Here is a 22,571-nt window from a genome sequence, read left to right on the forward strand (position 1 = left end):
TGTATTCTAATCCTGCACTAGCAACTGAGGAAACACAGATTCCAGTTTTTCAGACATGCTGGCTATTCTTTTTCTTTCATATGTACAGAATATTCCTACAAAAGCATTAGACTTAGAAAAAATATTTTCCTTTTCTATTTAAATCAAATGTGCTCAACTTAGAAAAATCTATAGAAACCTACTACTGTAGAAGCTTCCTCAAACGTACATATATGAAAGGAATCTAAACGGAGTCACCAAATCACTGGGGAGGCAATACTGCTATAAACATGTTATGTCACCATGTAAAATCTCCAATGCCAGGAATGAATTATATCTTGTTCAACTGTTGGTCAAAGGAGCCCCATGGGAATTGCCAAGGCTATTAGTTATCCTCTACAACAATGGTAAGGCCCTACTGCTAAAGACAGCATTCACATAGAACCACAGAACATAGAGAAGGTGAACTGGTGCCTAACTAGAGCCTTCAGTACAAGTGACTAGTATTTGAGGTACTGGAGGTACACTACATGCTAGCAGAAGAGAAAGGTCATCAGTATTTCCCAGTCACAATATACTGGCATAATAGTGACACAAATGTTATCGGAATAACCAACTACTTTCTGATTGGATTTAAAGCCCACTTTTAAGATGGAACCCATCTCTGATACTACTAAAGTGGTCAAGAACCCGAGACTAGATAGGCTATGGGTCTAGAGAAAACCTAGTACTATTATTCTGCTAAAAGAACAACAATAAAATGATGCTTAATGGCAGACAGCTGTACCCATAGTTTAGGGCCTTGCTCAGCTCTCATCAGAGATGCTTCTTCTTGCACTAGATGGGACCTAACAGAGACCCACAACTGGACAATGTGCAGAGAGTGAGAAACTTTCAAGTACTCGGTCCTGAATGGGATTTCATCATCAAAGCCCTTCCCTCGAGGCTCAAGGATCTATGTGGAAGAGGAAATGGAATAACTTTAAGGGTCAGAGTTGATATATTACCCCAAAGAAACTGTCTTGCAGACACAAGACTGAAGCACATGAATTCAGAGACACTGGCAGCACACACACAGGTTCAAGACAGATGAGGTCTGAGCACTAAGAGGATAGAGTGGACAGAGGCTCTCAAGCCTAACCAAGAAGCTATTTGCAACTAATACCTACATATAAAGGCAAAATTAGTTTTCTCCAATGGAGTCTCACTGGATATATTAACCATACTTTAAGGCTGACCCCAATGCCTAAGAAGAGTTGGCCAACACAAAACAATACTTTATTTCCCTAGGGTTAAGTTTCCACATTAATAAAAGGATTGGTTCATCAGTAACTCAAACTTCATGTCTTACTAATTTTATGTAAGACATAAAATGTCTTGTAAACAAAATGTCTAACACTATAAATAGTAACTGTTACTATTTATACAGACATGCTGTATACAGATCTTTAAAGGTTTTATATTAGCTCACTAAATTCTCATGAACACCCAGTACTATGACATAGAACCGAAACCCTATGAAACAGAAAGAAACTTCAGATTCCTAAGTAAAGGAAATAAAGAAATAGAAAAATTTAAAAACTTATGCAAGATGGTAAGATGCCTAAGAAAGTTTTGATTCTCAGCAGTATACAAAGGAGGTTACAAGCCCATTCCAAGTGCACAGGTTTTACCATTCTCTATTTTGTGGGGCAGAAAGCAAAAAGAGATGATCTCATTTTGTCTGTTTATATTAAATTAGGAACTTAATAAACATAAATAATGGACCTGTATTTTCTTTCCTGAAATTAACGTTTGTGGCAGTGTTGGGATGGAACTCAGGACTCTCTGTCCATAAGCAAGCTCTCCCACTGAGCAATATCTACAACCCAGGTAACTGTTTTAATTACCATAAACATTTAAAATTAAACATTTACATATTCCTCCTTTGCTCTGGCTCTTAAATCAAGAGCATACATAATCATTCAAGTGGGCTTTTAAAAAAAAAATAAACACATACATAGCACTATTTACCTTCAGTAACTTTGTTCATTCTTATGGAAATTCTAAGAATTATTATTGTACTTATTTTACAAAGAAGGGAAGTTTAAAGATTCACAAGTACTAGAGGCAAAAAACAAAACAGCAACAGAAAACCCACAGGTCAGGATCCTGAACATGTGAAATCTAAACCTAATCAAAAAAACTGATTTGAATTATTCTAACAGTGGTTCATCAAAATTTTTTGGTGTCTGGAAAGCTAACAAGACATGAATGTTTTTATCCTTTTCCTACTTCCACCCATCTTAGATACATAGCTAAAAATCGGGCTAATTGTCTCATCTAGGATACCTAATTAGTCAAAACTACTTTTCAAGTTCTATTAAGATATTTTATTTTTGGAAATAATGTATTTATTGTTTAAGTTAGAGACATAAATAAGACATGTATCAAGGGTTGGAGAGATGGCTCAGTGGTTAAGAGCACTGACTGCTCTTCCAGAGGTCCTGAGTTCAATTCCCAGCAACCACATGGTGGCTCACAACCATCTGTAATGGGATTTGATGCTCTCTGCTGGTGTGTCTTGAAGACAGTGACTGTGTACTCAGATAAAATAAATAAATCTTTTTTTTTAAAAAAGGCATGTATGGAATCTAAATGAATTATACAAACAATTCTCAGTAAAATATATTTTTAGGGTTCAGAATGTTATCTCAGTTGATACTCTAGATTAGATAACCAGCACTACATAAACAAGAATAATAGTATTCAGTTATAATCCCAGTATTCAGGAGATAAAGGTTAGAGGATCAAGAACTTAACTTTATCCTTGGCTATATACCAAATCTGAGGCTAGCAGAGGCTACATACAACCCTGTCTCAAAAAAAAAAAAAAAAAATCCAAAAACCATATTTTTTTCTCTTAAATTATTTTATGTGTATGAGTATTTTGGCTGCATGCATATATGTGTACCAGGTGCATGCCTCGTGCCTGAAAAGGTCAAAAGATGGTGTCAAACCCCCTGGAATTAAATTTAAGGATTGTAGTAAGCCAGAATGCTAAGAACTGAACCTACATCTTCTGCAAGAGGAACATCTCTCCACTCCTCTTTTATGTGTGCACAACTTTCTCTTGTCCATAAAGGAAATAATAAAAAAATTCAACAAGAAAAAAATAAAATCTAAAGTAGTGTATAGTGGTATGTACCCATAATCTCTATACTACAAAGTCCCAAAAAGAAAAAACACATTCATTTGAGACTAGGTGAACTACATACACAAATTCTATCAAATAAATAAATAAATAAATAAATAAATAAATACTTCAACAACTATTTTGATACAACTTTTATAGAAGGTGTATGTTCCATAACCTGTGATATGACCTGCCTATATTTTAATGTAATTTGTATTTATTCAATGCCTTTAGAATACTAGAATAAGTCAAGGTAATAGAATCCTTTTATATTTGGCCAGTAAATTCATGTTTGGAATGTATGTGATGAGCTCCTTCCTCTCAATAACTATGGGTATCTCACCTCTGCAAGTACTTGCAGTAGTTTGTTTACTTGAGCAAAGGTCTGGGGAAGAATTCCATCATAATTTGACCTTGTACTGAAGGCATGTAACAAACTTTTAGAATCCTGAAGCAAGAATTTCACTGTTGTAAAATCCACTGCCTTATTTGCTGGTAAGAGAAAAATTAAGAAAAATATGAAAGAACAGGTATACAACACAGGAATCCCATGAAACACTAATCAAGTATTAATTTTACAATTTAAACAAAGTAGACATTTACATATGCATGTCAAAACTAGTATGTCTCTATGGTATAGAAAGCAACAATTGAACACATTCATAGACAATGTGTTTATATTGACTCTGGTATTCTGTATTCAGATTCTAGTTCATTGAACATAGTCAACTTCAAAGGAAAGAAAAGTAAGATATTTTATTCTTCAGTAAAAAGGATTAATCACTAAACAAAAAGCCCAAGCACAGAGTTTTCAAAGCTGAAACTGTCTCACATCCGGATGACTACTATAAAGGAGTGAGTCACATGTTAGAGGCAAGCAACTTGAAATTCTATCACATGTAAAATAAGATTTACTGAAAATGGTATGTTATCTCTTTGTACACAAGCGTTCAGCTAATAAGCAGACTTTGGATAACAATAAGAAACAAAAGCTAGACTTGTCCTCCTGTAGAGTAAGATAACCTACCACAATAGCTTTCTCTCAAGAGGCTAAAACATTCCCACTAAATTCCCAAGTTATTAGTGACAATAATTTCAAAGGTCTAAAAGTTATTTAAAAAAAAAAAAAGCCAGACGTAGTGGTGCATGCCTATAATCCCAGTACTCAAGATGCAGTGGGAGGGAAATTGCTACAAGTTCAAGGCCAGACTTGTCTACATAGTGAGAAACTGTCTGAAACAAACAAAAATATTTGAAAACAAAAGTAAATTTTAGTATCACAATACAAATGAGAGAAAAGATCTGTCTTTTCATCATTAAAGCATGATTGGTAGTTGCTTCCAAAGGCAAAATCATCATGTGTTAATGTCTGCTTTGCTTCTGTTTTAATATTCATGGTTTTGGAGGCTATTTTTTACAGACAGACACACACACACAAGCACAGAGACACTCACAAACACACACACACATATACACACACACCAACCAACCTCAGATTTTTTTTTCCTCACAGGTGCTTTTAAATCAGGTCCATCACTCCCCTGGGCTCCCCTAAGCTAGCTAGCCAGCAATCCCCAGAGATCTATCCCCCCTCTCCTATCCTTGTATACAAATATACACTATTGCACCTAGCTTTCTTGCAGGAGTTCTGGGGATTGAGTTCTCAGGGCCTTATGAGTATGTGGAACCACTTCACTAATTGACCCTCACCCCTAGAAACTATATTTACATTTGAACATGGCTTTCCTTGGCATGTGAGTTAAAAATGAATAAAGCATCCCTGTGTATCACATACAAGAGTCTGCTTATGAGCTTCTGAAGAGTCAAGTAAAATTTTAAAACAATTTTAAAGGCTGAAGAGATGGTTCAGCTCTTAAGAGAACTTGTATTTGTGTAGGATGTGAATTCGATTCTCAGCACCTATACTGTGGTCAGCAATGCTAACTCCAGTTCTAAGGAATCTGGTGCCCTCTTCTGGCAGTCATGCATGTGTATAGAATGACCAAGCAAAACATCCATATAAAATAAAAATAATAAGTCTTTTTAAAAAGACATTTGAATAATTAGTCAGTAACTCTTTTTACTTTATACTTATTTTGTATTTTGAGACAGGGTCTCATCGTGTAACCAGGCTGGCCTGCAACTTGCTATATAAACCGCACTGGCTTTGTACTCAAGTACTAGGACTAAAGGCATGTGCCACCACACCCAGCAATATTTAACAATTCTAACTTACTAGGATGATTACAGCCAAGACTCTTCACTTTATCCATACTCCCACCTCCCACACCAAATCAGCATTTTTCCTGGTAAGAACACTTTTAGTTCTTTTAAAAATCAATGACTAGTTTAAATTTCTCTGGGGAAAAAAAAAAAAAATGAAAGATGCCCCATGTGGAACAGACTGTAGAGCTGATGAACTGCATAAATCTAAGGAAGACCTAACTGGGACAGCTTCTTTAAAGAGTGCTTCTCCAAGGTAGTCTGTGTTTAATAGGCCTTTTATCCTTGAATAAATTCAATTTCCACTTACAAAAAGGCTTTATTAATGGGTACACTGGCACACTGAATCTCAGTGCCTGAGAGGCTGAAGAGGAGAAATAGTAGATTAGGGTCAGCCTCAGCTATTTGGCTGAACTATTTGGCAAGCCTCAAATTTGACATTTGAGACATGAGAAGCTGTCTCAAAAAAAAAAAAAAAAAAAAAAAAAAAAAAAACAAACTAAAAGAGAAAAATAGTGTTTGTTAAAATTCTGAAAGAAAGCAAAATAAGAATGAATTCTATACATATATAATAAAAACAAAAAATTCATATAGAAACAAAGCTGAAAGTTAACCAGTCATTTCTAAACACTTCTCCATGAATTGATATAAGGACAGTAAGCTTGGTATACTGAAGTCACACCCATGTACAATGCAAGAATTATGGACACTGCTATTCAAAGACATTATACATCATTATTTTTTTAATTTAAAATCATTTTAAAAGGTGGAAATGGTGGTGTACACCTGTAATCTCAGCACATAAAGGGCAAGCAGGAAAAATATGGGTTCAAGGTCATTCTAAGGTACATACTGAATTCAGGGCCAGTTCAAACATAAGATCACATCTCAAAACAAACAAAATAACCTTAGAGAACCAATTACATATTCTCCACAAGCCACTAAACAAGAGGTTTATTCCAGATCAAGACCCAATAACTCGGAACCCAGTAACTGCAAAAATAATTTTTAATAGAACATAAGCCAAGCCAAGTAGTGGTGGTACATGTTTAAATCCCAGTAGGAGGAAGGCAGAGGCAGGTGGATCTCTGTGAGTTCAAGGCTAGCCTGTTCCACAGAGCTAGTTCCAAGACAGTCAAAACAACACAAGAAACTCTGTCTTGAAAAACAAAAAGAAAAAAGAAGATTAGCCATCCTATCTTTAGTTTTTCTCCTTACTATAAATAACAACTACGGAAGGGCAGAATACTGCTCATCCTTAAGAAGACAATCACGCAATAGCATCTAGGTAAGAATTTTTGAAACCACTGATAATAATGCTATCATTGTTAATGTTTCTAGACATTGTGAATATATAAATGTTATTAATACACACTTTTAAAAAGCCACTCATGGAGCCAAAGAAATGATTCAATCAATAGTTACAAGTATTTGTTGTGCAACCATGAGGACCAGAGTTCAAATCCCCAGAACTCCTAGAAATGCTAGGTGATTGTGGTGACCCACACATTTGTACATCTAGACTCAAAGGAAATCACCAGAGTAAGTTGGCTAGTAAGAGGAGCCATATTGATAAGCTCTGGGTTTGGCTGATTCCTCACTTTCCACCTCATTTTTTGAGACAGGGTCTCAAAATTCTGAACCTGGAGCTAGACTCACAGGCCAACAAGCCCTAGGGATCCTGTCTCTGCCTCCCCAGCACAGGCACAAACTACCACATCCAGCTTGTTTACATGGGTGCTGGATTGAATTCAGTTCTTCATTCTTGTTTTGTAAGCATTTTACTGACCGGACATCTCCCCAGCCTTTTTAATGTTTGCATGTAAGTGTGTGTACACACATGCGTTGCATGTATGTACTTGACATTCTGAAGTTGCACATGTATGTACTGGACATTCTATGCATGTATGTACTTGACATTCTATTTCTCAATTGTTTTTCTACTTTATTCTCATTCCCTTCCCCCTCCCCCCTCTCTCTTTCTTTTCCTTCCTTCCTTTCTCTTTCTTTCTTTCTTTCTTTCTTTCTTTCTTTCTTTCCTTTCTTTCTTTCTTTCTTTCTTTTTCTCTCTCTCCCTCCCTCCCTCCCTCCCTCCCTCCCTCCCTCCCTCCCCTTCTTCTTCTTCTTCTTCTTCTTCTTCTTCTTCTTCTTCTTCTTCTTCTTCTTCTTCTTCTTCTTCTTCTTCTTCTTCTTCTTCTTCTTTCTCTCTCTCTCTCTCCTCTCTCTTCTCTCTTCTCTCTTCTCTCCTCTCTTCTCTCTTCTCTCTTCTCTCTCTCTCTCTCTCTCTCTCTCTCTCTCTCTCTCTCTCTCTCTCTCTCTCTCTCTCTCTCTCTCTCTCTCTCTCTCTCTCTTTCCCAGACAGGGTTTCTCTGTATAGCCCTGGCTGTCCTGGAACTCACTCTGTAGAGCTGTAGAGCAAACTCAGAAATCCGTCTGCCTCTGCCTCCCAAGTAATGGGACTAAAGGTGTGCACCACCACTGCCCGGCTTCTTTATTTTCTCAAACAGTGTAGCTCTAGCTGAAAGCTGGCCAGCAAGCTCCCTGAAATCTACTGGTCTCCATCTCCCAACCACTAGATTAGAGCACATTGCCACACACAGCCTTTTCTGGGCTCTGGGGATCTGAACAGGGTCATTATGCTTATATAGCAAGTGCTTTACCTACTGAGCCATCTTTTCAGCCCATTTTTGGTTGTTTTTTTTGTCTGTCTGTTTTTTTAGAAAGAGTCTAATATAGTTTAAGCTGGCCTTGCACTCACTATATAACAGAAGTTTACCTTGAACTTCTGATCCTCTTGCCCCCACCTCCCAAGTTGCTTGGATTATAAGCATGTGCCACCACACTAGATTGACTTAATACTTTAATGAATTATTGTGAAAGAAAATAAAAAGACTCATACCTTTAGAGAGATTTTCATATAGGCTCTCAATAGTTACAAGCAAGTTATTTTCCATAACTAATCCAAATACAGCCAGCCAATGTTTTTTAAAGCACTGTAATAGATTTATTAGAGTCCATGGTGGTTTCAAATACAGTACCTAGAAAGTATTACAAAATAATTATCTGATTTATTTTACCTATTGTGTATATGTAGGAACTTCTATATATATCCCTAATAAAAATATGGCTAGTCAGAATATTTTTAAATTAAGAAGTACTAATGACAATTTTAAACTGTGAGTCTATTACAGACTGATTTTATAAAATTCATATCACTAACCTTTAGTTTTGTAACTTTTTAGTATACAAAGAAAGCAAACTCTAATTAGTGAAGTAGCATAGCTTTAAACCAGAAAGGTACCTCAACCCACCTTTTTTAAAATTAATGCTTTTAAAAATGTGTATGAGTCTTCCTGCATATGTTTGTATACCATGTGTGTTCCTGGTCCCCTCAGAGGCCAGAGGAAAACATCAGATTCCCTGGAATTGACTGCTTGTTTTATTTGGAAACAAGGTCTCTTGCATCCCAAGCTCCAACATAGCCAAAGATGATCTTGAGCTCTTGACTGTCTTACCTATACCTTCAACTCCTACGATTATAGGCATGTGCCACTCTACACAGTTTGATGTGGCATTGGGAATAAAACCTGTAGCCTCATGCATGCTAGGCAACCATTCTACCAACTGAGCTATATCCCTAGTCCTTGTGTAAGACTTTTAAGCTCTAGGAGACCAATGTATCAAATATTCATAGTATATGCACAATAACTATTAGCTAATTAAAAAAAAAAAACACACACACTCTTCCGGTAAAATGCCTCCTTTTCCTTATTTTTCCTAAATATATCTACTTTTGCTCTCTTCAAAGTAAGTAAATACTATATAGTCATAATCTTTAAGGATTTTTTATCATATAATTATCAAAGGATAGTCAGCATATTAAGACATTTGCCACCAAGTCTGACAATCTGGGTTTAATCCAGAGAACCCACGCAATAGAAAAAGAGAACCAATTCTTGCCAACTTGTCCTGACTTCCATAGAAGCACCATGACAAACACATGCTTGCACATATACATACACTTGTGCACATACATACACAAACATAAAATACATATATAAAATCAATTTAAAAATTTCTAAGTTATAAAATTTAAAGAAAATGTGTGATATGTATTGCTGTAAAGCTTTATAATTTATACAAATACCTTCTAAGATAAAAAATCATCAATAATAGAAAGAAATCTTAACTAATACAGTTAAATAGGTACCTCCATCCAAAGATTTCCAAAAGCAATTTTCATTTCTGTTTCTAATATTGAAGATAAAGCTGTCCCAAGACATTTTTCAAGATCACATATAATGCGTTCAAGTAGAATGGACAGTCCAGAATTTGTAGATTCTTCCTTAGAAGTCTCTTCTACAGGTGGTACTTCTTTAAAACAAAGTTTCAGGTGTTACTAAAAGAGGTGGTTATCTTTGGCTTTGTTTTAGGGGGCAGGTTTCAAAGTTACTATATCACTGAGGATGAGTTTGCCCTTTGGGTCCTCTTGTTTACACTGCCCAGTGCTGGGACTACAACCATTCACACCATGCCAGGTTTGTGTGGGACTAGGATCAAACATGAAGAAAGAGATGCTAGTGCTAGGAGAGCACTTTCCTCCCAGGGAGCTGCATCCTCCCGGGGAGCTGCATCCTCAGTTCACACTTAGGGTTTTATTTACCAAAACAAACAAACAACCTAAAATTTTTTTTAATAAAATAGAAATATGGGGGGGGGAGGAATGTTATTTTAACTAAATTCAATTTTATTATTTTCTTTGTGTGTGTGTGCAGCAAGTGATTTTATTTTACACTGTCCATCTCTTAACATTATGGTACTGCTTTTTATTATTAAAAAATCAAAACAAACAAAAAAACAGTAAGATAAAAAAAATTCCAAAAATGAAAACAATAAAACAAAAAGCCCATAAAAGGAGAGAGAAAAAAAAAAAAAGAGTCCAACTTGTATTAGCCAACTACTCCTGGACTATAGCTGAGACTTCATTGGAGAAAACTGATTTTCTCTTTTCCAGCAAGTATCAATCATAGTTTCTTGATTAGGGGAGAGATTTTGTGTCTACTCTCCTTCTCAGTGCTGAGATGAATTTTATTATTTTCAAACTATAAGAATATCTTGTTTTCTGTTTGTTTTTCAAATACCTAGCAGTTATACCAAATTTGGTTTTTTTCCCCCGAAAACAGTACATTATTTCAATCCATTATCAATAAATCGTTTTAAAGTTACCAAAGTTTCTGGTTTATCTACATTCATGCCATCCTCTTTCAAAATAAGCTGTTATTAGTTCAGTTGTTAACATTATACATTATATGTGATATATATATATATACACACATACATATGTGTTTATATGTATATACACATATATACACACATATGCATATATATACACATACATATTATATATAATATATATATTATATATATTTGAATTTTTCTTATGGAAAAATTCAAATACTAAGTGAACTCTCTACAAATACCAGCTAAGGTTTAAGATGACCGTAATATAATGAGCAAACTAAAAGTTTACTCTTAAAAAAAACATAAATAGCCAGGCAGTGGTGGCGCACACCTTTAATCCCAGCACTTAGGAGGCAGAGGCAGGCGGATTTCTGAGTTCGAGGCCAGCCTGGTCTACAGAGTGAGTTCCAGGACAGCCAGGGCTATACAGAGAAACCCTGTCTCGAAAAACCAGAAAAAAAAAACAAAAAAACAAAAAACCATAAATAAAATATCTTATAATTCCTCCCAAGGAATGATATTTTGAATATCATAACAAAAATATACTACTCCCAAAAAGGGAAGGAAGCATTAATATTTATACAATTACCTATAAAAGTATACCTAATATTAAAACCTCAACAATTACTTTCCCTACAAAGAAGCCAGAAAAGGTAGACAGATCCCTAAAGCTAGAATTCTACATGGTGTGACAAACATGCATGCTGAAAACTGAACTCTGGTGCTCCTAAGCACTGAAGGTAAGTTTTCCCACAGACAGGAGAGTTGGGACACATTTATATAGTGCCATGCAATGTAATAGTCCCTCAAATATCAAGTCACAATAGATTATTCTAATAAAAAAGCAGCACTGCCCTTATACTTCCTTTTTTTTTTTTTTTTTTGGTTTTTGGAGACAGGGTTTCTCTGTGTAGCCCTGGCTGTCCTGGAACTCACTCTGTAGACCAGGCTGGCCTCAAACTCAGAAATCCGCCTGCCTCTGCCTCCCGAGTGCTGGGATTAAAGGCGTGCGCCACCACCGCCCGGCTTGCCCTTATATTAGTTTAAATTAAAAAAAAAATTTTTTTTTACTAGAGTTGTATATTTTCTTTTTCTATATTAACTGGGGGTTAGGAACATGAAACTAATTTTACAAAAGCATTAGAAAGTTCCACTTCCAAAGACTATTTCCAGCCTAGTGGTGCTGGTGCATGTCTTTAATCCCGTACCCAGGAGGCAGAGGCAGGCAGATCTTTGAATTCCTGGCCAGCCTAATCTACAGAGCAAGTTCCAGAACAGCCAGGGTTACACAAAGAAACCCAGTCTCATACCCGGCTCCCTCCCACTTACAAGTATTCATTTAATACATATAAGCAAGTGTTCTAAACTTACTAGTATTTTAAATGTACAAGATGAAAATTTGTGATTAGTTTCAAATGTTACCAAAACTATTAGGGCATAAGACATATTTCCCATTATTCATAGTAAAAATATTACCTGCTTTCAGCTGCTGCTTAGGAACACAAGGCTGATGACACAAATCTGTGTTCAGAGTTAAATTTATTATCTCTGTATCCAGTTCTTCTTTACTGAGTGACTTCACACCACTTATCAGGCCTTTACTTCTTAAATTTCTATCATCCCTAACGGTGGGGGTTGGGGAAAATAAAAACATTTTAGAAGATATGTCAATTCAAACATACAGGTCAGGGCTGATGACTAATTATCAATAGAAACATTAAAAAGGGTTAAAAAGTTTAAAAATGAACTTGATAGGAACATTTATATGGGACTGAAGAGGCCACTCTCCCGGTTAAGAGTGCTTCTGGCTCATTTACAGTACCAGATGCTCCTGGCCTCTGGGGGTACATGCACTCATGTGCACATACCCATATTTACATATGCACATAGCCATAATTAAAAATTATAAAAGTAATACTTAAAGATTAAAGCTTATGTTATTGGAAGTTTCTATAAACTTCTCTTTAAGCACTGATACAGCCCACAATTTTTATATGATGCCTTTTTATTTTCTTTCAGTATTTGCATGTTTGCTCATGCATGCATGTGTCACATGCACAGGTACCCACAGAGGCCAGAAGAGGCTGTCAGATTCCCTGAATCCCTGAGTTGAAGTTCTAGGTAGTTGTAAGCTGCCCAGCATAAGGCTGTAAACCAAACTCAGATTCTCTGCGAGAGTAGTGCAAACATTTAACTGCTGAGACATCTCTCCAGCTCCTAAGCTTCATCTTAAGAAACAAGTGGGGTTGCAGGGTTGGAATGGGGAAGCAAAGAAAGCCATAAGTACTTTCTGGGATGATGGAAATGTATTACATACTAAGAGAAATATGAGCTATGCCACTATCAATTTGATAATGCTGGCAGTTATTAATATATTTGTGCAGTGCAATATAAGTATGTTTTTCCTCAAAAACAAAAAACTATGTAAAAATAATCAAGATAGATAGGGAGGGAATAAAGATGTAAAGGACAGAAAGAATGGCAGACTCCTAATAACTGTTACAGCTATATTAGGATTTCATTCCTTCTTCCCTTCTGAAAAAGGGAATTGAGTAAGAGCCTCATGGATGCTAGTAAGTGCCCCGGCCCGCAGGGCAGTGAACTGGGACTAGGCAACCTGAAAAAGAACTGGGGGGACAAGGATACGTGAAGAAGGACAGCCAGTCAAGAAGTCTGATCAGGCTGTCAAATTTTTATTTTTATTTTTCCTACACCAGGTTATATACACATAGAAGCAGGATATGGGGTGGGAGATGACGTAGGGTCTCTATGTTTCTGGGGAGCGCAGGTGTTCTCAGGGGGAGTACAGATGTTCTCAAGAACAGGATATTGGCTAGGTGAAAAGTTCGCAGAAAAAGAGCAGAACAGGTTGCTAGGTACCTGTCCATAAGATCTATTGGTCATTTGTTCTTATCTAAGCTAGTACTTTCCTACCAAGGCTATCTGTCCATAAGATCTATGATTATTTGTTCTTAACTGAATTAGTGCTTTCCCACAAAGGCCAAGACTTTGTGACAGTAGGCATGTATAGCTGACTAGGCCGTTAATGTTTAAGCAAGGTCACTCTCAACAAGTAAGTGCTCTGCCACTCAACTATATTCCAAGCCTCAGGAGTTTATTCTTCTTCATTTTCAATACTATTGGGATTCTCCATAATGTAAATCTTCTTAAAAAATAAGAAAGTACTATTTTAATTTAGAAGAATATGGGCAGCAGGTGTGGAAGTAGAAAGTATGATGGTATTAGAAGTAGAAAGGGAAAAATAGCATGTTTTAATGTGGAGATGTGGCAGAAAGATAACAGAGACCCAACAGAATTTAGTATCACCAAGACTCTGTGTAGGGCTTTGGAAATGGATAAAATGTGGTACTTTTCATTCACTTAAAGAACAGGTTAAGAAAAACCAAGAGTTCTCTTTTTCTAATGATGATTGATTTCAAATAAGTAGATGAGTATATTAGTATGGAGCTTAGAAGAATCATATGAACTAGATATAATAATTGAGGTTGTTAGCTGCTTTACAATAATAAACCTGAGTAAAACACTTAAAATAATCCATAGCAGTGCATTCTGATTCCAGATCCCCTCCTTTCATAAGGAGTCTGCCTTCTCACTTACTTTCTCCTTTAAATAAAATTTGTTTTCCAAATCTTCAAAGAAAAGAATGCTTAATACACCGTGGTGCAAGTTTTTCCTATTAGTACCATCAACAACAAATAACTGTAACATCATTATCCAGACAACCAAATAGATGTATCCTCATAGTAGGAGGTACAAGTAGATGACTTCCCCAGTATACAATATCATCACTTAAAGAAAAATCATGTTGAATGTGGCAGCACATACCTTTAGTCTACTACTCAGGGAACAGAGACAGGTGGCTCTTTGTGAGTTTAATGCCAGCCTGATCCATGTAAGAGTACCAGCCCAGCCAAGAGATTGTGGCACAGGCCTTTAATCTCAGCACTAGGGATGCAAAGGTAAGCAGATCTCTGATTTCAAGGCTGGCCAGCCTGGTCTACAAAACCAGTTCCAGAATGCTAGGATTACATAGGGAAATCCAGTTTTGGTGAAACAAAAAACAAAACAAACAAACAAACAAACAAAAATCTAGACCAACCAGGGATACATACTATAAGAAATCCTGTTGCAATTAAAAAAAAAAAAAAAAAAAGAAGAAGATATGACAATGTACTAGGCACCACCCTAATTCCTTTACATACACTATCTGATAAACCTTATGAAGCCCAATTCTTCTGCTTATTAAACACAAGAAAGCTAAGTTAGGAGCTTCAGATTCATATAGCTGACAACTGAAAAGGTCTAAGATTCTAGCCCAAATTTACTGCAGAAGGGATACCCATGACATAATATAAGCTACCCTCTATTTGTATATGAATAAATACTTCTTCAACTTCTTACTTCATATAACTAAAAACTTCTTAACCGGGCAGTGGTGGCACATGCCTTCAATCCCAGCACTTGGGAGGCAGAGGCAGGCGGATTTCTGAGTTCGAGGCCAGCCTGGTCTACAGAGTGAGTTCCAGGACAGCCAGGGCTACACAGAGAAACCCTGTCTCGAAAAAAAAAAAAAAAAAAAAAAAAAAAAAAAAAAAAAAAAAAAAAAAAAAAAAAAAAAAACCTGTTTAGCATTTTGATACCAATTTTCCTCCTTCCTCTCTCGAAAGTATTCTGAATACTATATAAACTAAAATAAAATTTCATCTATTTAGTATCACATTCCTCTGGAATCGCATATCATAAAACAATAATAGCTGAGTATGATTAGTGGTAGATTTACAAAGTAATTATTTGATCTCTGAGTTGGTAAATATAATTCCTAAAAATTCTTTGCCATAAGGTATTATTTTTAAAAAGCAAAAATGACCATGAAACTCACGTGCACAGAATAACAAGGGAACATGGGAATAATTCCTGGTACTGAAGACAGCACTTTAATACTCGATCATCATTGTTCTCGTCACTCAATCCATCTGCAAATGTAGCAAAGCAACTATTAGTAAGTACATTAGAAATCTAGATAGCACTTGAGCAAGTTGACCCTTGCTTGTAATTCCTGTTTCAAGAGGCTGGAATAGGATGAGTGCCACAAAATCAAGGCTAGCCTGAACTAGAGTGAGACACAGGCAATGGAGAAAAAAATCTGGGGTGACAGGGTAAGCTGGGACAATAGCTCAGTCAATATGTGCCTGCTTCAAGGAAGACGCCAAACATTAACCTTGGCAGAGGTGTGTAGGTATATGTGTGTGTGTGTGTGTGTGTGTGTACATGTACATCATAAAAATATACCCACACAAATATAGAAAATAAATCTGACATCACCTGATTAATCTAGGTAGTATTTACAAATTAAAAGTATCTATGTTTTGAGGCAATGAAGCTACTCTGGGGGTGGATACACACACAGCACTATATATTTCTCCAAACCCATACAATGTAAACTAGGTAACGAGGACACATCAATGTAGGTTCACTGATTCTCATACCTTTTTCTTCCTTTTTGTATTTTTGAGACAGGGTTTCTCTGTAGACTTAGCTGTCCTGAAACGCACTATGTGGAGCAAGTTGGCCTCAAACTCACAGAGATCTGCCTGCCTATGCCTCTTAAGTGCTAGGATTAAAGACATGTACCATATTCTGGTATATTCTGGAGGTACTGATTATAAGAGAATTATTATGTATGGAACTAGAAAGGATAAGAAAATTTTCCATACCTTTTGCTCCATTTTGTTGTAAAGCTAAAACTGTCTAAGCATTTATTTTTTAAAATATATCTGAAAGGCAGAAAACTCACTAAATAAAATGAAGATGCAAAACAATGTCTTCACACTCTGAATGTCCAGATTCAAAGGACAGAAGTGTGATCTGAGTGCTAAAGATCTGAACAGAAACCAGAAGCTATGAATTCTAGTCTCAACTCATCACTCAAATATTATGAATATATAATTGCATCCTGCTTGAAATTTTCTCAGTTTACAAGGTGTGTAACTATATCTCTTGTGCCTGCTTTTCCTTAACCTCTAAAACACTGCATTTAGAGAAGTGCAAGGGAAAAACAACAAAAAACAAAAAACATGGCCCCTTGGCAGAAAACACACAAAGTGAGGAAAGAAGACAGAAAAGGAGAGAAAGATCTGAGAAGAGAAGATAGGAAAGGGACAAGAGAAGAAAAAAGGTTGGGGGAGGGAAAAAAGGGAGAGGAAGCAATAGAATGGAAATGTAAATCATTACAAAACAAAAGAGATGGGGATCCAAAGTTCTATAGTATAGTCAAGTATGCATGAAACTCTATCTTCACTCTGAGAAATACTAGCACACATAGCCTAAGAAAAAGTATAGAAAAACCATTTCCTTTAAACCATTTCTTTCTAAAAATAAGCAAGCATCCAAACAAATCTTTATCAAGGCATACCCTCAACAAACAATACTTACAAAGTTTTTGAGATGCCAGCTGTAATGACTGACCCCATAGCTTTCTATCTTGACTTTTGAGGCTGTCGTTGATAAAATGAATTGCAGGAATAGCTTTATGCTGGACATGTTTTAGTAATTTTCCTGCCTTCATGCGATCTAGCTCTTGCATAACCACCCAGGGAATTATTAACACAAGTGTGTCAAATCCTAAAAAGTAGAGAGATTTTTTTTTTTTTTAAAGAATCCAACATGTATTGAGCTACTAAACCAATTTCTGTGGAAGTCAAAGTTTTAAAGTACAGTCTCTAGGCCATGAAGATGCCTTGGTGGGCAAGTGCATTTGATGCCAAGCCTGAGGACTCACATGGTGGCAGGAGAAAGAGACTCCTACAAGTTGTCTACAAGTTGTTCTCTAACTGCCACACACATCCTGTGGCATACACATATGCACGCACACACACACAAAACACAAATAAATAACACATAAATAACTAAAATATGGAATTTAAAGAGGATCTAAAGCCAAAAGAATGCTAAGAATTTAAATTAAAAATTACCAGATAACAAGAATGAATCTGGCAGACATGACTGCTATAATCAAGATTTACAATGCAAACAATTTCACAATAAACAATTTTAAAATATAGTAAATGCCATCTAAAAGTTTATTCTAGATTTCAAAATTCTACTATTAAAGGTATCTTCTTATAAACTTCAGATGCTAGAGTATAACTGTCAACTATGTTAACATAAAGTACCAACTCAAAAAGGAAAATCAGAATCTGTGAACAGTTTATAAATACCTGGTATTTCTGTTGTCTTCAAAATTTTAACAAATTTGAGATGATTCATCAGAATATTTGTGTCAATAACAATTAGAAGCTTTTTGTCTGAGGCAGTATTTGCTAGAGAAGAGCAAAGTTAGTATTTCATGACACTTGATAATAATAAATTATGACATTTGGTATCATAAAAGCACAGATAATTCCTTTATATTTAAAACCTGTCTTGTAAGCTTAATGTTATAAGAGAATCAATAATAGGATTCTCAACTGCTGCCTAACTGGCCCATCACTTGCTGCCATGTAAATTTCTTTCCAATCAAGGGTTCCCTGAGAGAACCCACAACCTTGTTTAAGCCGGGGAGACTAAGCAGAAGAGGGTAAAGGAGGACTTGTCTAGGTCAAAAAAGGTAAGGCCTGGTAAGCAGAAATGCAGGAATGAACAACAGAGCGAAGCCTAGAGAACTACCCATAGAAGTGCTTTTGGGAGCATTCTTCTAGGAAGAAGTCCTTAAAACAGGACTACAAAATTCCTGGTACTTTAATTCTTAAGAAAAAAAAAAAAACAGAAATCATAAGGTCCCACCCCAGGACACTATAATAAACTGTTTGGGGATATATTTTAATCACAAATTGACCTGCCCAGCAGTAACTATGGTTCTAAATCTTGCCCTGCATCCCTGGTAGCTATGCACTCAAGAATTATAAATTAATTTTATTATATCTTCAATAACATATTACTGAAATGCTAAGTATGTATAAAAGAGAAAAAAGATATAAAAGCAAGAGCATTATTTCATAGGATCTTTATAAAGATCTGGTTAAATTTCCTATTAGATCATATAGGAAAATGTTTAGAAACTTGTAAAATATGAGTATTTTAAATATGGACAAAAGGTAGAAGTATAATTTTTACAGAGAATTCAATATGGTATACTAATTTAGGTAATCTTATTTATTTTTACTTATTTTGAGACAAGGAACATATAAGATCATATAGAAAAGGGGATCCTAGAATTCTATGTAGTCCAATATGGTCTTTTTTTTTTTTTTTTTGGTTTTTCGAGACAGGGTTTCTCTGTGTAGTCCTGGCTGTCCTGGAACTCACTCTGTAGACCAGGCTGGCCTCGAACTCAGAAATCCGCCTGCCTCTGCCTCCCAAGTGCTGGGATTGAAGGTGTGCGCCACCACCACCCGGCCCAATATGGTCTTAAAGTGTTAATCTTCCTGCCTCAATTCCTGAGTGCTGGGACAACAGGTATTGACCACCATGCTTTGATTGTTATTACCAGTTCCCAGTAGTTAAAATAACCAAAACTTTACAATATTAACAAGGAAACCATGAAAATAATACCTTCAAGCAAACTATCTGATCAGTGCTTTAGAGATTAAAAAAACTAAATGTTATAAAAGAGCAAGAATAAAAGACAGTGCATATAATAATAATATGAGAAAGAGAAAATGTCTAATGGTCTAACAAGACATATACCATGATTTTAAATGAACACACTTTAACATTTTCATCTATACACTGTAAAATTTGAATACTGACACATCAATTCCTAGAAAACGAACATACAGAGTATACCAGCAGAGGAATGTGCATCCTCTTCCACCAAGTCAATCTCCATACTCATTAACTCTCCAGACGGTGGGACCACAGGTAAATCCACACTCTTCCCCACACGTGCAGCATGGAGCTCTTCTACTATCTGCATCTAAATTGTAAAAGACTCCAGTCAAGTATCTGAGTCACTTACTGCAGATACTTAATAAGAAAAGGAAGCAATACATCACAAGAACACCCCAGAAATACAGACAACACAGTAAAACATGGATTTATAACCATTTTTAAACCAGTTCCTTTCTGGAGTCTCAGGAAAGCAAACTGTTTTACTACTTTATAACTTAATTTATCCATCTATAAAGAACATTAAAATTTACCTATTTTCTTTAGAAATTTTTGTTTTGTTTTCCTGACACAGGGTTTCTCTGTGTAGCCCTGGCTCTTCTGGAACTCACTCTGTAAACCAGGCTGGCCTCAAACTCAAAGATCCAGCTGCCTTTGCCTACTGAATGCTGGAATTAAAGGTATACACTACCACAGCTCAGCAAGAATTTTATATTATTAAACTAAGTCATGTGAAATTCCTTATATAAAAACTAGCATACAGGTATCAAAATAAGTTCATTCTTATTCTCACCTCAAAGTACTTGAGTCAGCTTTCTCTTACTGTGAGCTGAGGCAATAGCTTAGTGACAGAAAGCTTACCGAGCATGTGTGAACCTCTGCATTCAACACCTGGCTCCATTAAAAAACCAAAAATGTCTCATCAAGTGTTCCTGAAATTTCTAATATTGTTTACCAACCATCCAAAACTAAACACTAAACCTTTTATTATTGACCGTATTACACTTTGAAAGTTTATTTTGTACCGGGGAACAAAAGAGTGCTTGTGCACAAGCACCTTTACCCACAAGCCATCTCCCTGGCTCTGAACTATAAATCTTAAGATCCTTCTCACTTTAGAAGTATCTCTGATGATGATATCTTGATATAAAAAAAAAAATCAAACTATGAGCTTGGGATGGTGGCACACACATATAATTACAGTACTCCGAAGGCTGAGGCTACAAGATCATGAATTCAAGGCCAGTCTTCTTTATACAACAAGAACAAGGCCTGTTTGAGTTACACAGTGATAAACTGTCTCAGATTTTAAATTAAAGAGGAGAAGGAGGAAGAGGGGGAGGAGGAGAGGGAAGAGAAGGAAGAGGAGAAGGAAGAAGAGGGGAGGAAGAGGAGGAGAAGGTGGAGGCAGCAGCAGCAAGAATATATTCTCTTTAAAGCAGACATAAGCAGTCTCCTATCAAGGGGCACCGACTCTTAAGACAGAAAAATACAAGTAACTACTACAAATAAAAGTTATCCATAATTGTTTAAAGAAAAAAATAGAAAATGTTAGTGAATTTTAATTTACTAAGACAATATAAAGTTATATAGAATAATTTTATGAATATAAGTCAGGAGATTCTAGGTAGAAAAGAAAGCAATAGGAAAAAATAAAATACTTTCATCTTTACTCTAACAAATTCAACTTATTTCTGAGTAGAAAAATAAAGACCGTGTAGGTGTCGCATTACATTTTGGCAACTCTAGGTATATTATACATACAAAAGCATAACATTAAACCAAAATAAAAGTAACTTGTGGCCCATGAACATCACCCTCTGTTTAAAACAGATTAGCTTATCAGAAGTGAAAGCATAAGGTAAGTAATTGTAAAGACTTCTCCCAGTATATTTTTTTCGAATACTAGGATCAAATTCAGAACCTTATACTGTCAAACAAGCACTTTACTGACTGCCCTACATTCCTAGCCCACGGCAAATGGTCTTTGATGACCATTTTAACACTTACAAACTGAACTTCCTAATAAACCATAGGATGGATAGGATTTTTATGGAGTTTAAATAGACATCATTATTTTCCTACTGCTAAGGTTTTTACAGACATTTTACTAAAAGTAGGAACTACTTATCGAGGCACCCTGGCATATACCTGTAATTCCAGTATTCAGGAGGCCAAGACAGAGGAGGATCACAAATTTGAAATCAGCCTGGGCTACATAATGAGACCCTGTCCCACATCACACCCCCCAAAAGGAAGAAAGAATGAACTTTGAATTTCTTTAAAATAATCAAAGTAAATAAGTGCATCGGTAACCTCTTCATCTGTATCTTGGATATTCTCAGATGACACTGAAGAACACGGCGTTTCAAAACTCTGAAATGAAAAAGAGTTTTGAGTCAGGCCTTGTATAATGTATAACAGCATCTCTGGACTCAAGTTTCCAGCTATCAGAACTGGTTCTTTTTCCCCTCTCCCCCCCCCCAACCCCCACCAGAGGACAACTTAGGGAAGTCAGCTCTCTCTTTCAACCATATGAGTCCCAGGGATCAAGACCAGGTCATCAGGTACCTCTAGAAGAGAAAAGCCTTGTGCTACCGAGTCATAAAATGTGAGTCATACTCTTTAGGACTTTTATAGTCATTAAAATACTCATCTTTCAATAACAAAATTATATGCCACTTTGAGGAATATCAATCATAAAGATAAACAAACAGGCTTTCAATGGCAGAAACATTTTTTTTCAGAAACCAGTGAATTGTGCTTCATAGCCCTAAAGTTCACTGAGCCATGTCTTAAAGTGATCTAACCAAACAACTGAAGAAATATAAGGACTGTATTATAGCTAAAGAGAAAAGGCAAAAAACCAGAGTTGTATGAGCACTAGAGGTTGACTTTGTTTTCTGTCTTCTAATAGAGACTGAAATACCTTTCCATAAATTCCAACTATGTGCCAGCATTTTAATATTTTACGTAAGATTTATAATTCCTTTTCTCTCTTACTTTAAATCTTATTAAAATTTCTTTTTCTTAATTTTATTTAATTTTTTTTTGTACTCCAGATTTTATCCCCCTCCCAGTCCACCCTGACTGTTCCCCATCCCATACACCTCCTCCCACTTGCCTGTCTCCATGAGGATATCACCACCCTCAACCCACCAGACCTCTAAACTCCCTAGGGCCTCCAGTCTCTTGAAGGTTATGTGCATCTTCTCTGACTGAACCCGGATCCAGCAGTCCTCTGCTATATATGTGTTAGGTGCCTCCTATCAGCTGGTGTATGCTGCCTGGTTAATGATCCAGTGTCTGAGAGATCTCAAATGTC

General features: G+C 36.1%; 1 protein-coding gene across 16 annotated transcripts in view; it reads right to left on the minus strand.

The window, feature by feature from the left end:
- The window catches only part of Swt1 (SWT1 RNA endoribonuclease homolog), a 56,243-nt gene that overhangs the window by 17,284 nt on the left and 16,388 nt on the right, over positions 1-22,571 (minus strand). For 12 of the 16 annotated variants that reach the window (XR_013112869.1, XM_076941322.1, XM_076941317.1 and 9 more), the window contains 9 exons: positions 21,563-21,622; positions 19,415-19,553; positions 17,857-17,958; positions 17,072-17,260; positions 15,519-15,612; positions 12,095-12,240; positions 9,584-9,751; positions 8,277-8,411; positions 3,498-3,646 (listed from right to left, as the gene is read on the minus strand). Coding sequence is in view for 15 of the 16 variants with exons in the window: in XM_076941322.1 (XP_076797437.1) it covers positions 3,498-3,646; positions 8,277-8,411; positions 9,584-9,751; positions 12,095-12,240; positions 15,519-15,612; positions 17,072-17,260; positions 17,857-17,958; positions 19,415-19,553; positions 21,563-21,622 (1,182 nt within the window). In the remaining variant the exon portion in view is untranslated. Of the gene's footprint in view, positions 1-3,497; positions 3,647-8,276; positions 8,416-9,583; positions 9,752-12,094; positions 12,241-15,518; positions 15,613-17,071; positions 17,261-17,856; positions 17,959-19,414; positions 19,554-21,562; positions 21,623-22,571 lie in introns of all 16 variants that reach the window. The other 4 variants (XM_034512771.2, XM_034512770.2, XM_076941318.1 and 1 more) reach the window with 2 other exon arrangements.

The sequence above is a fragment of the Arvicanthis niloticus genome, chromosome 10 (assembly GCF_011762505.2).
Source record: "Arvicanthis niloticus isolate mArvNil1 chromosome 10, mArvNil1.pat.X, whole genome shotgun sequence".
NCBI classification, from domain to species: Eukaryota; Metazoa; Chordata; class Mammalia; order Rodentia; family Muridae; genus Arvicanthis; species Arvicanthis niloticus.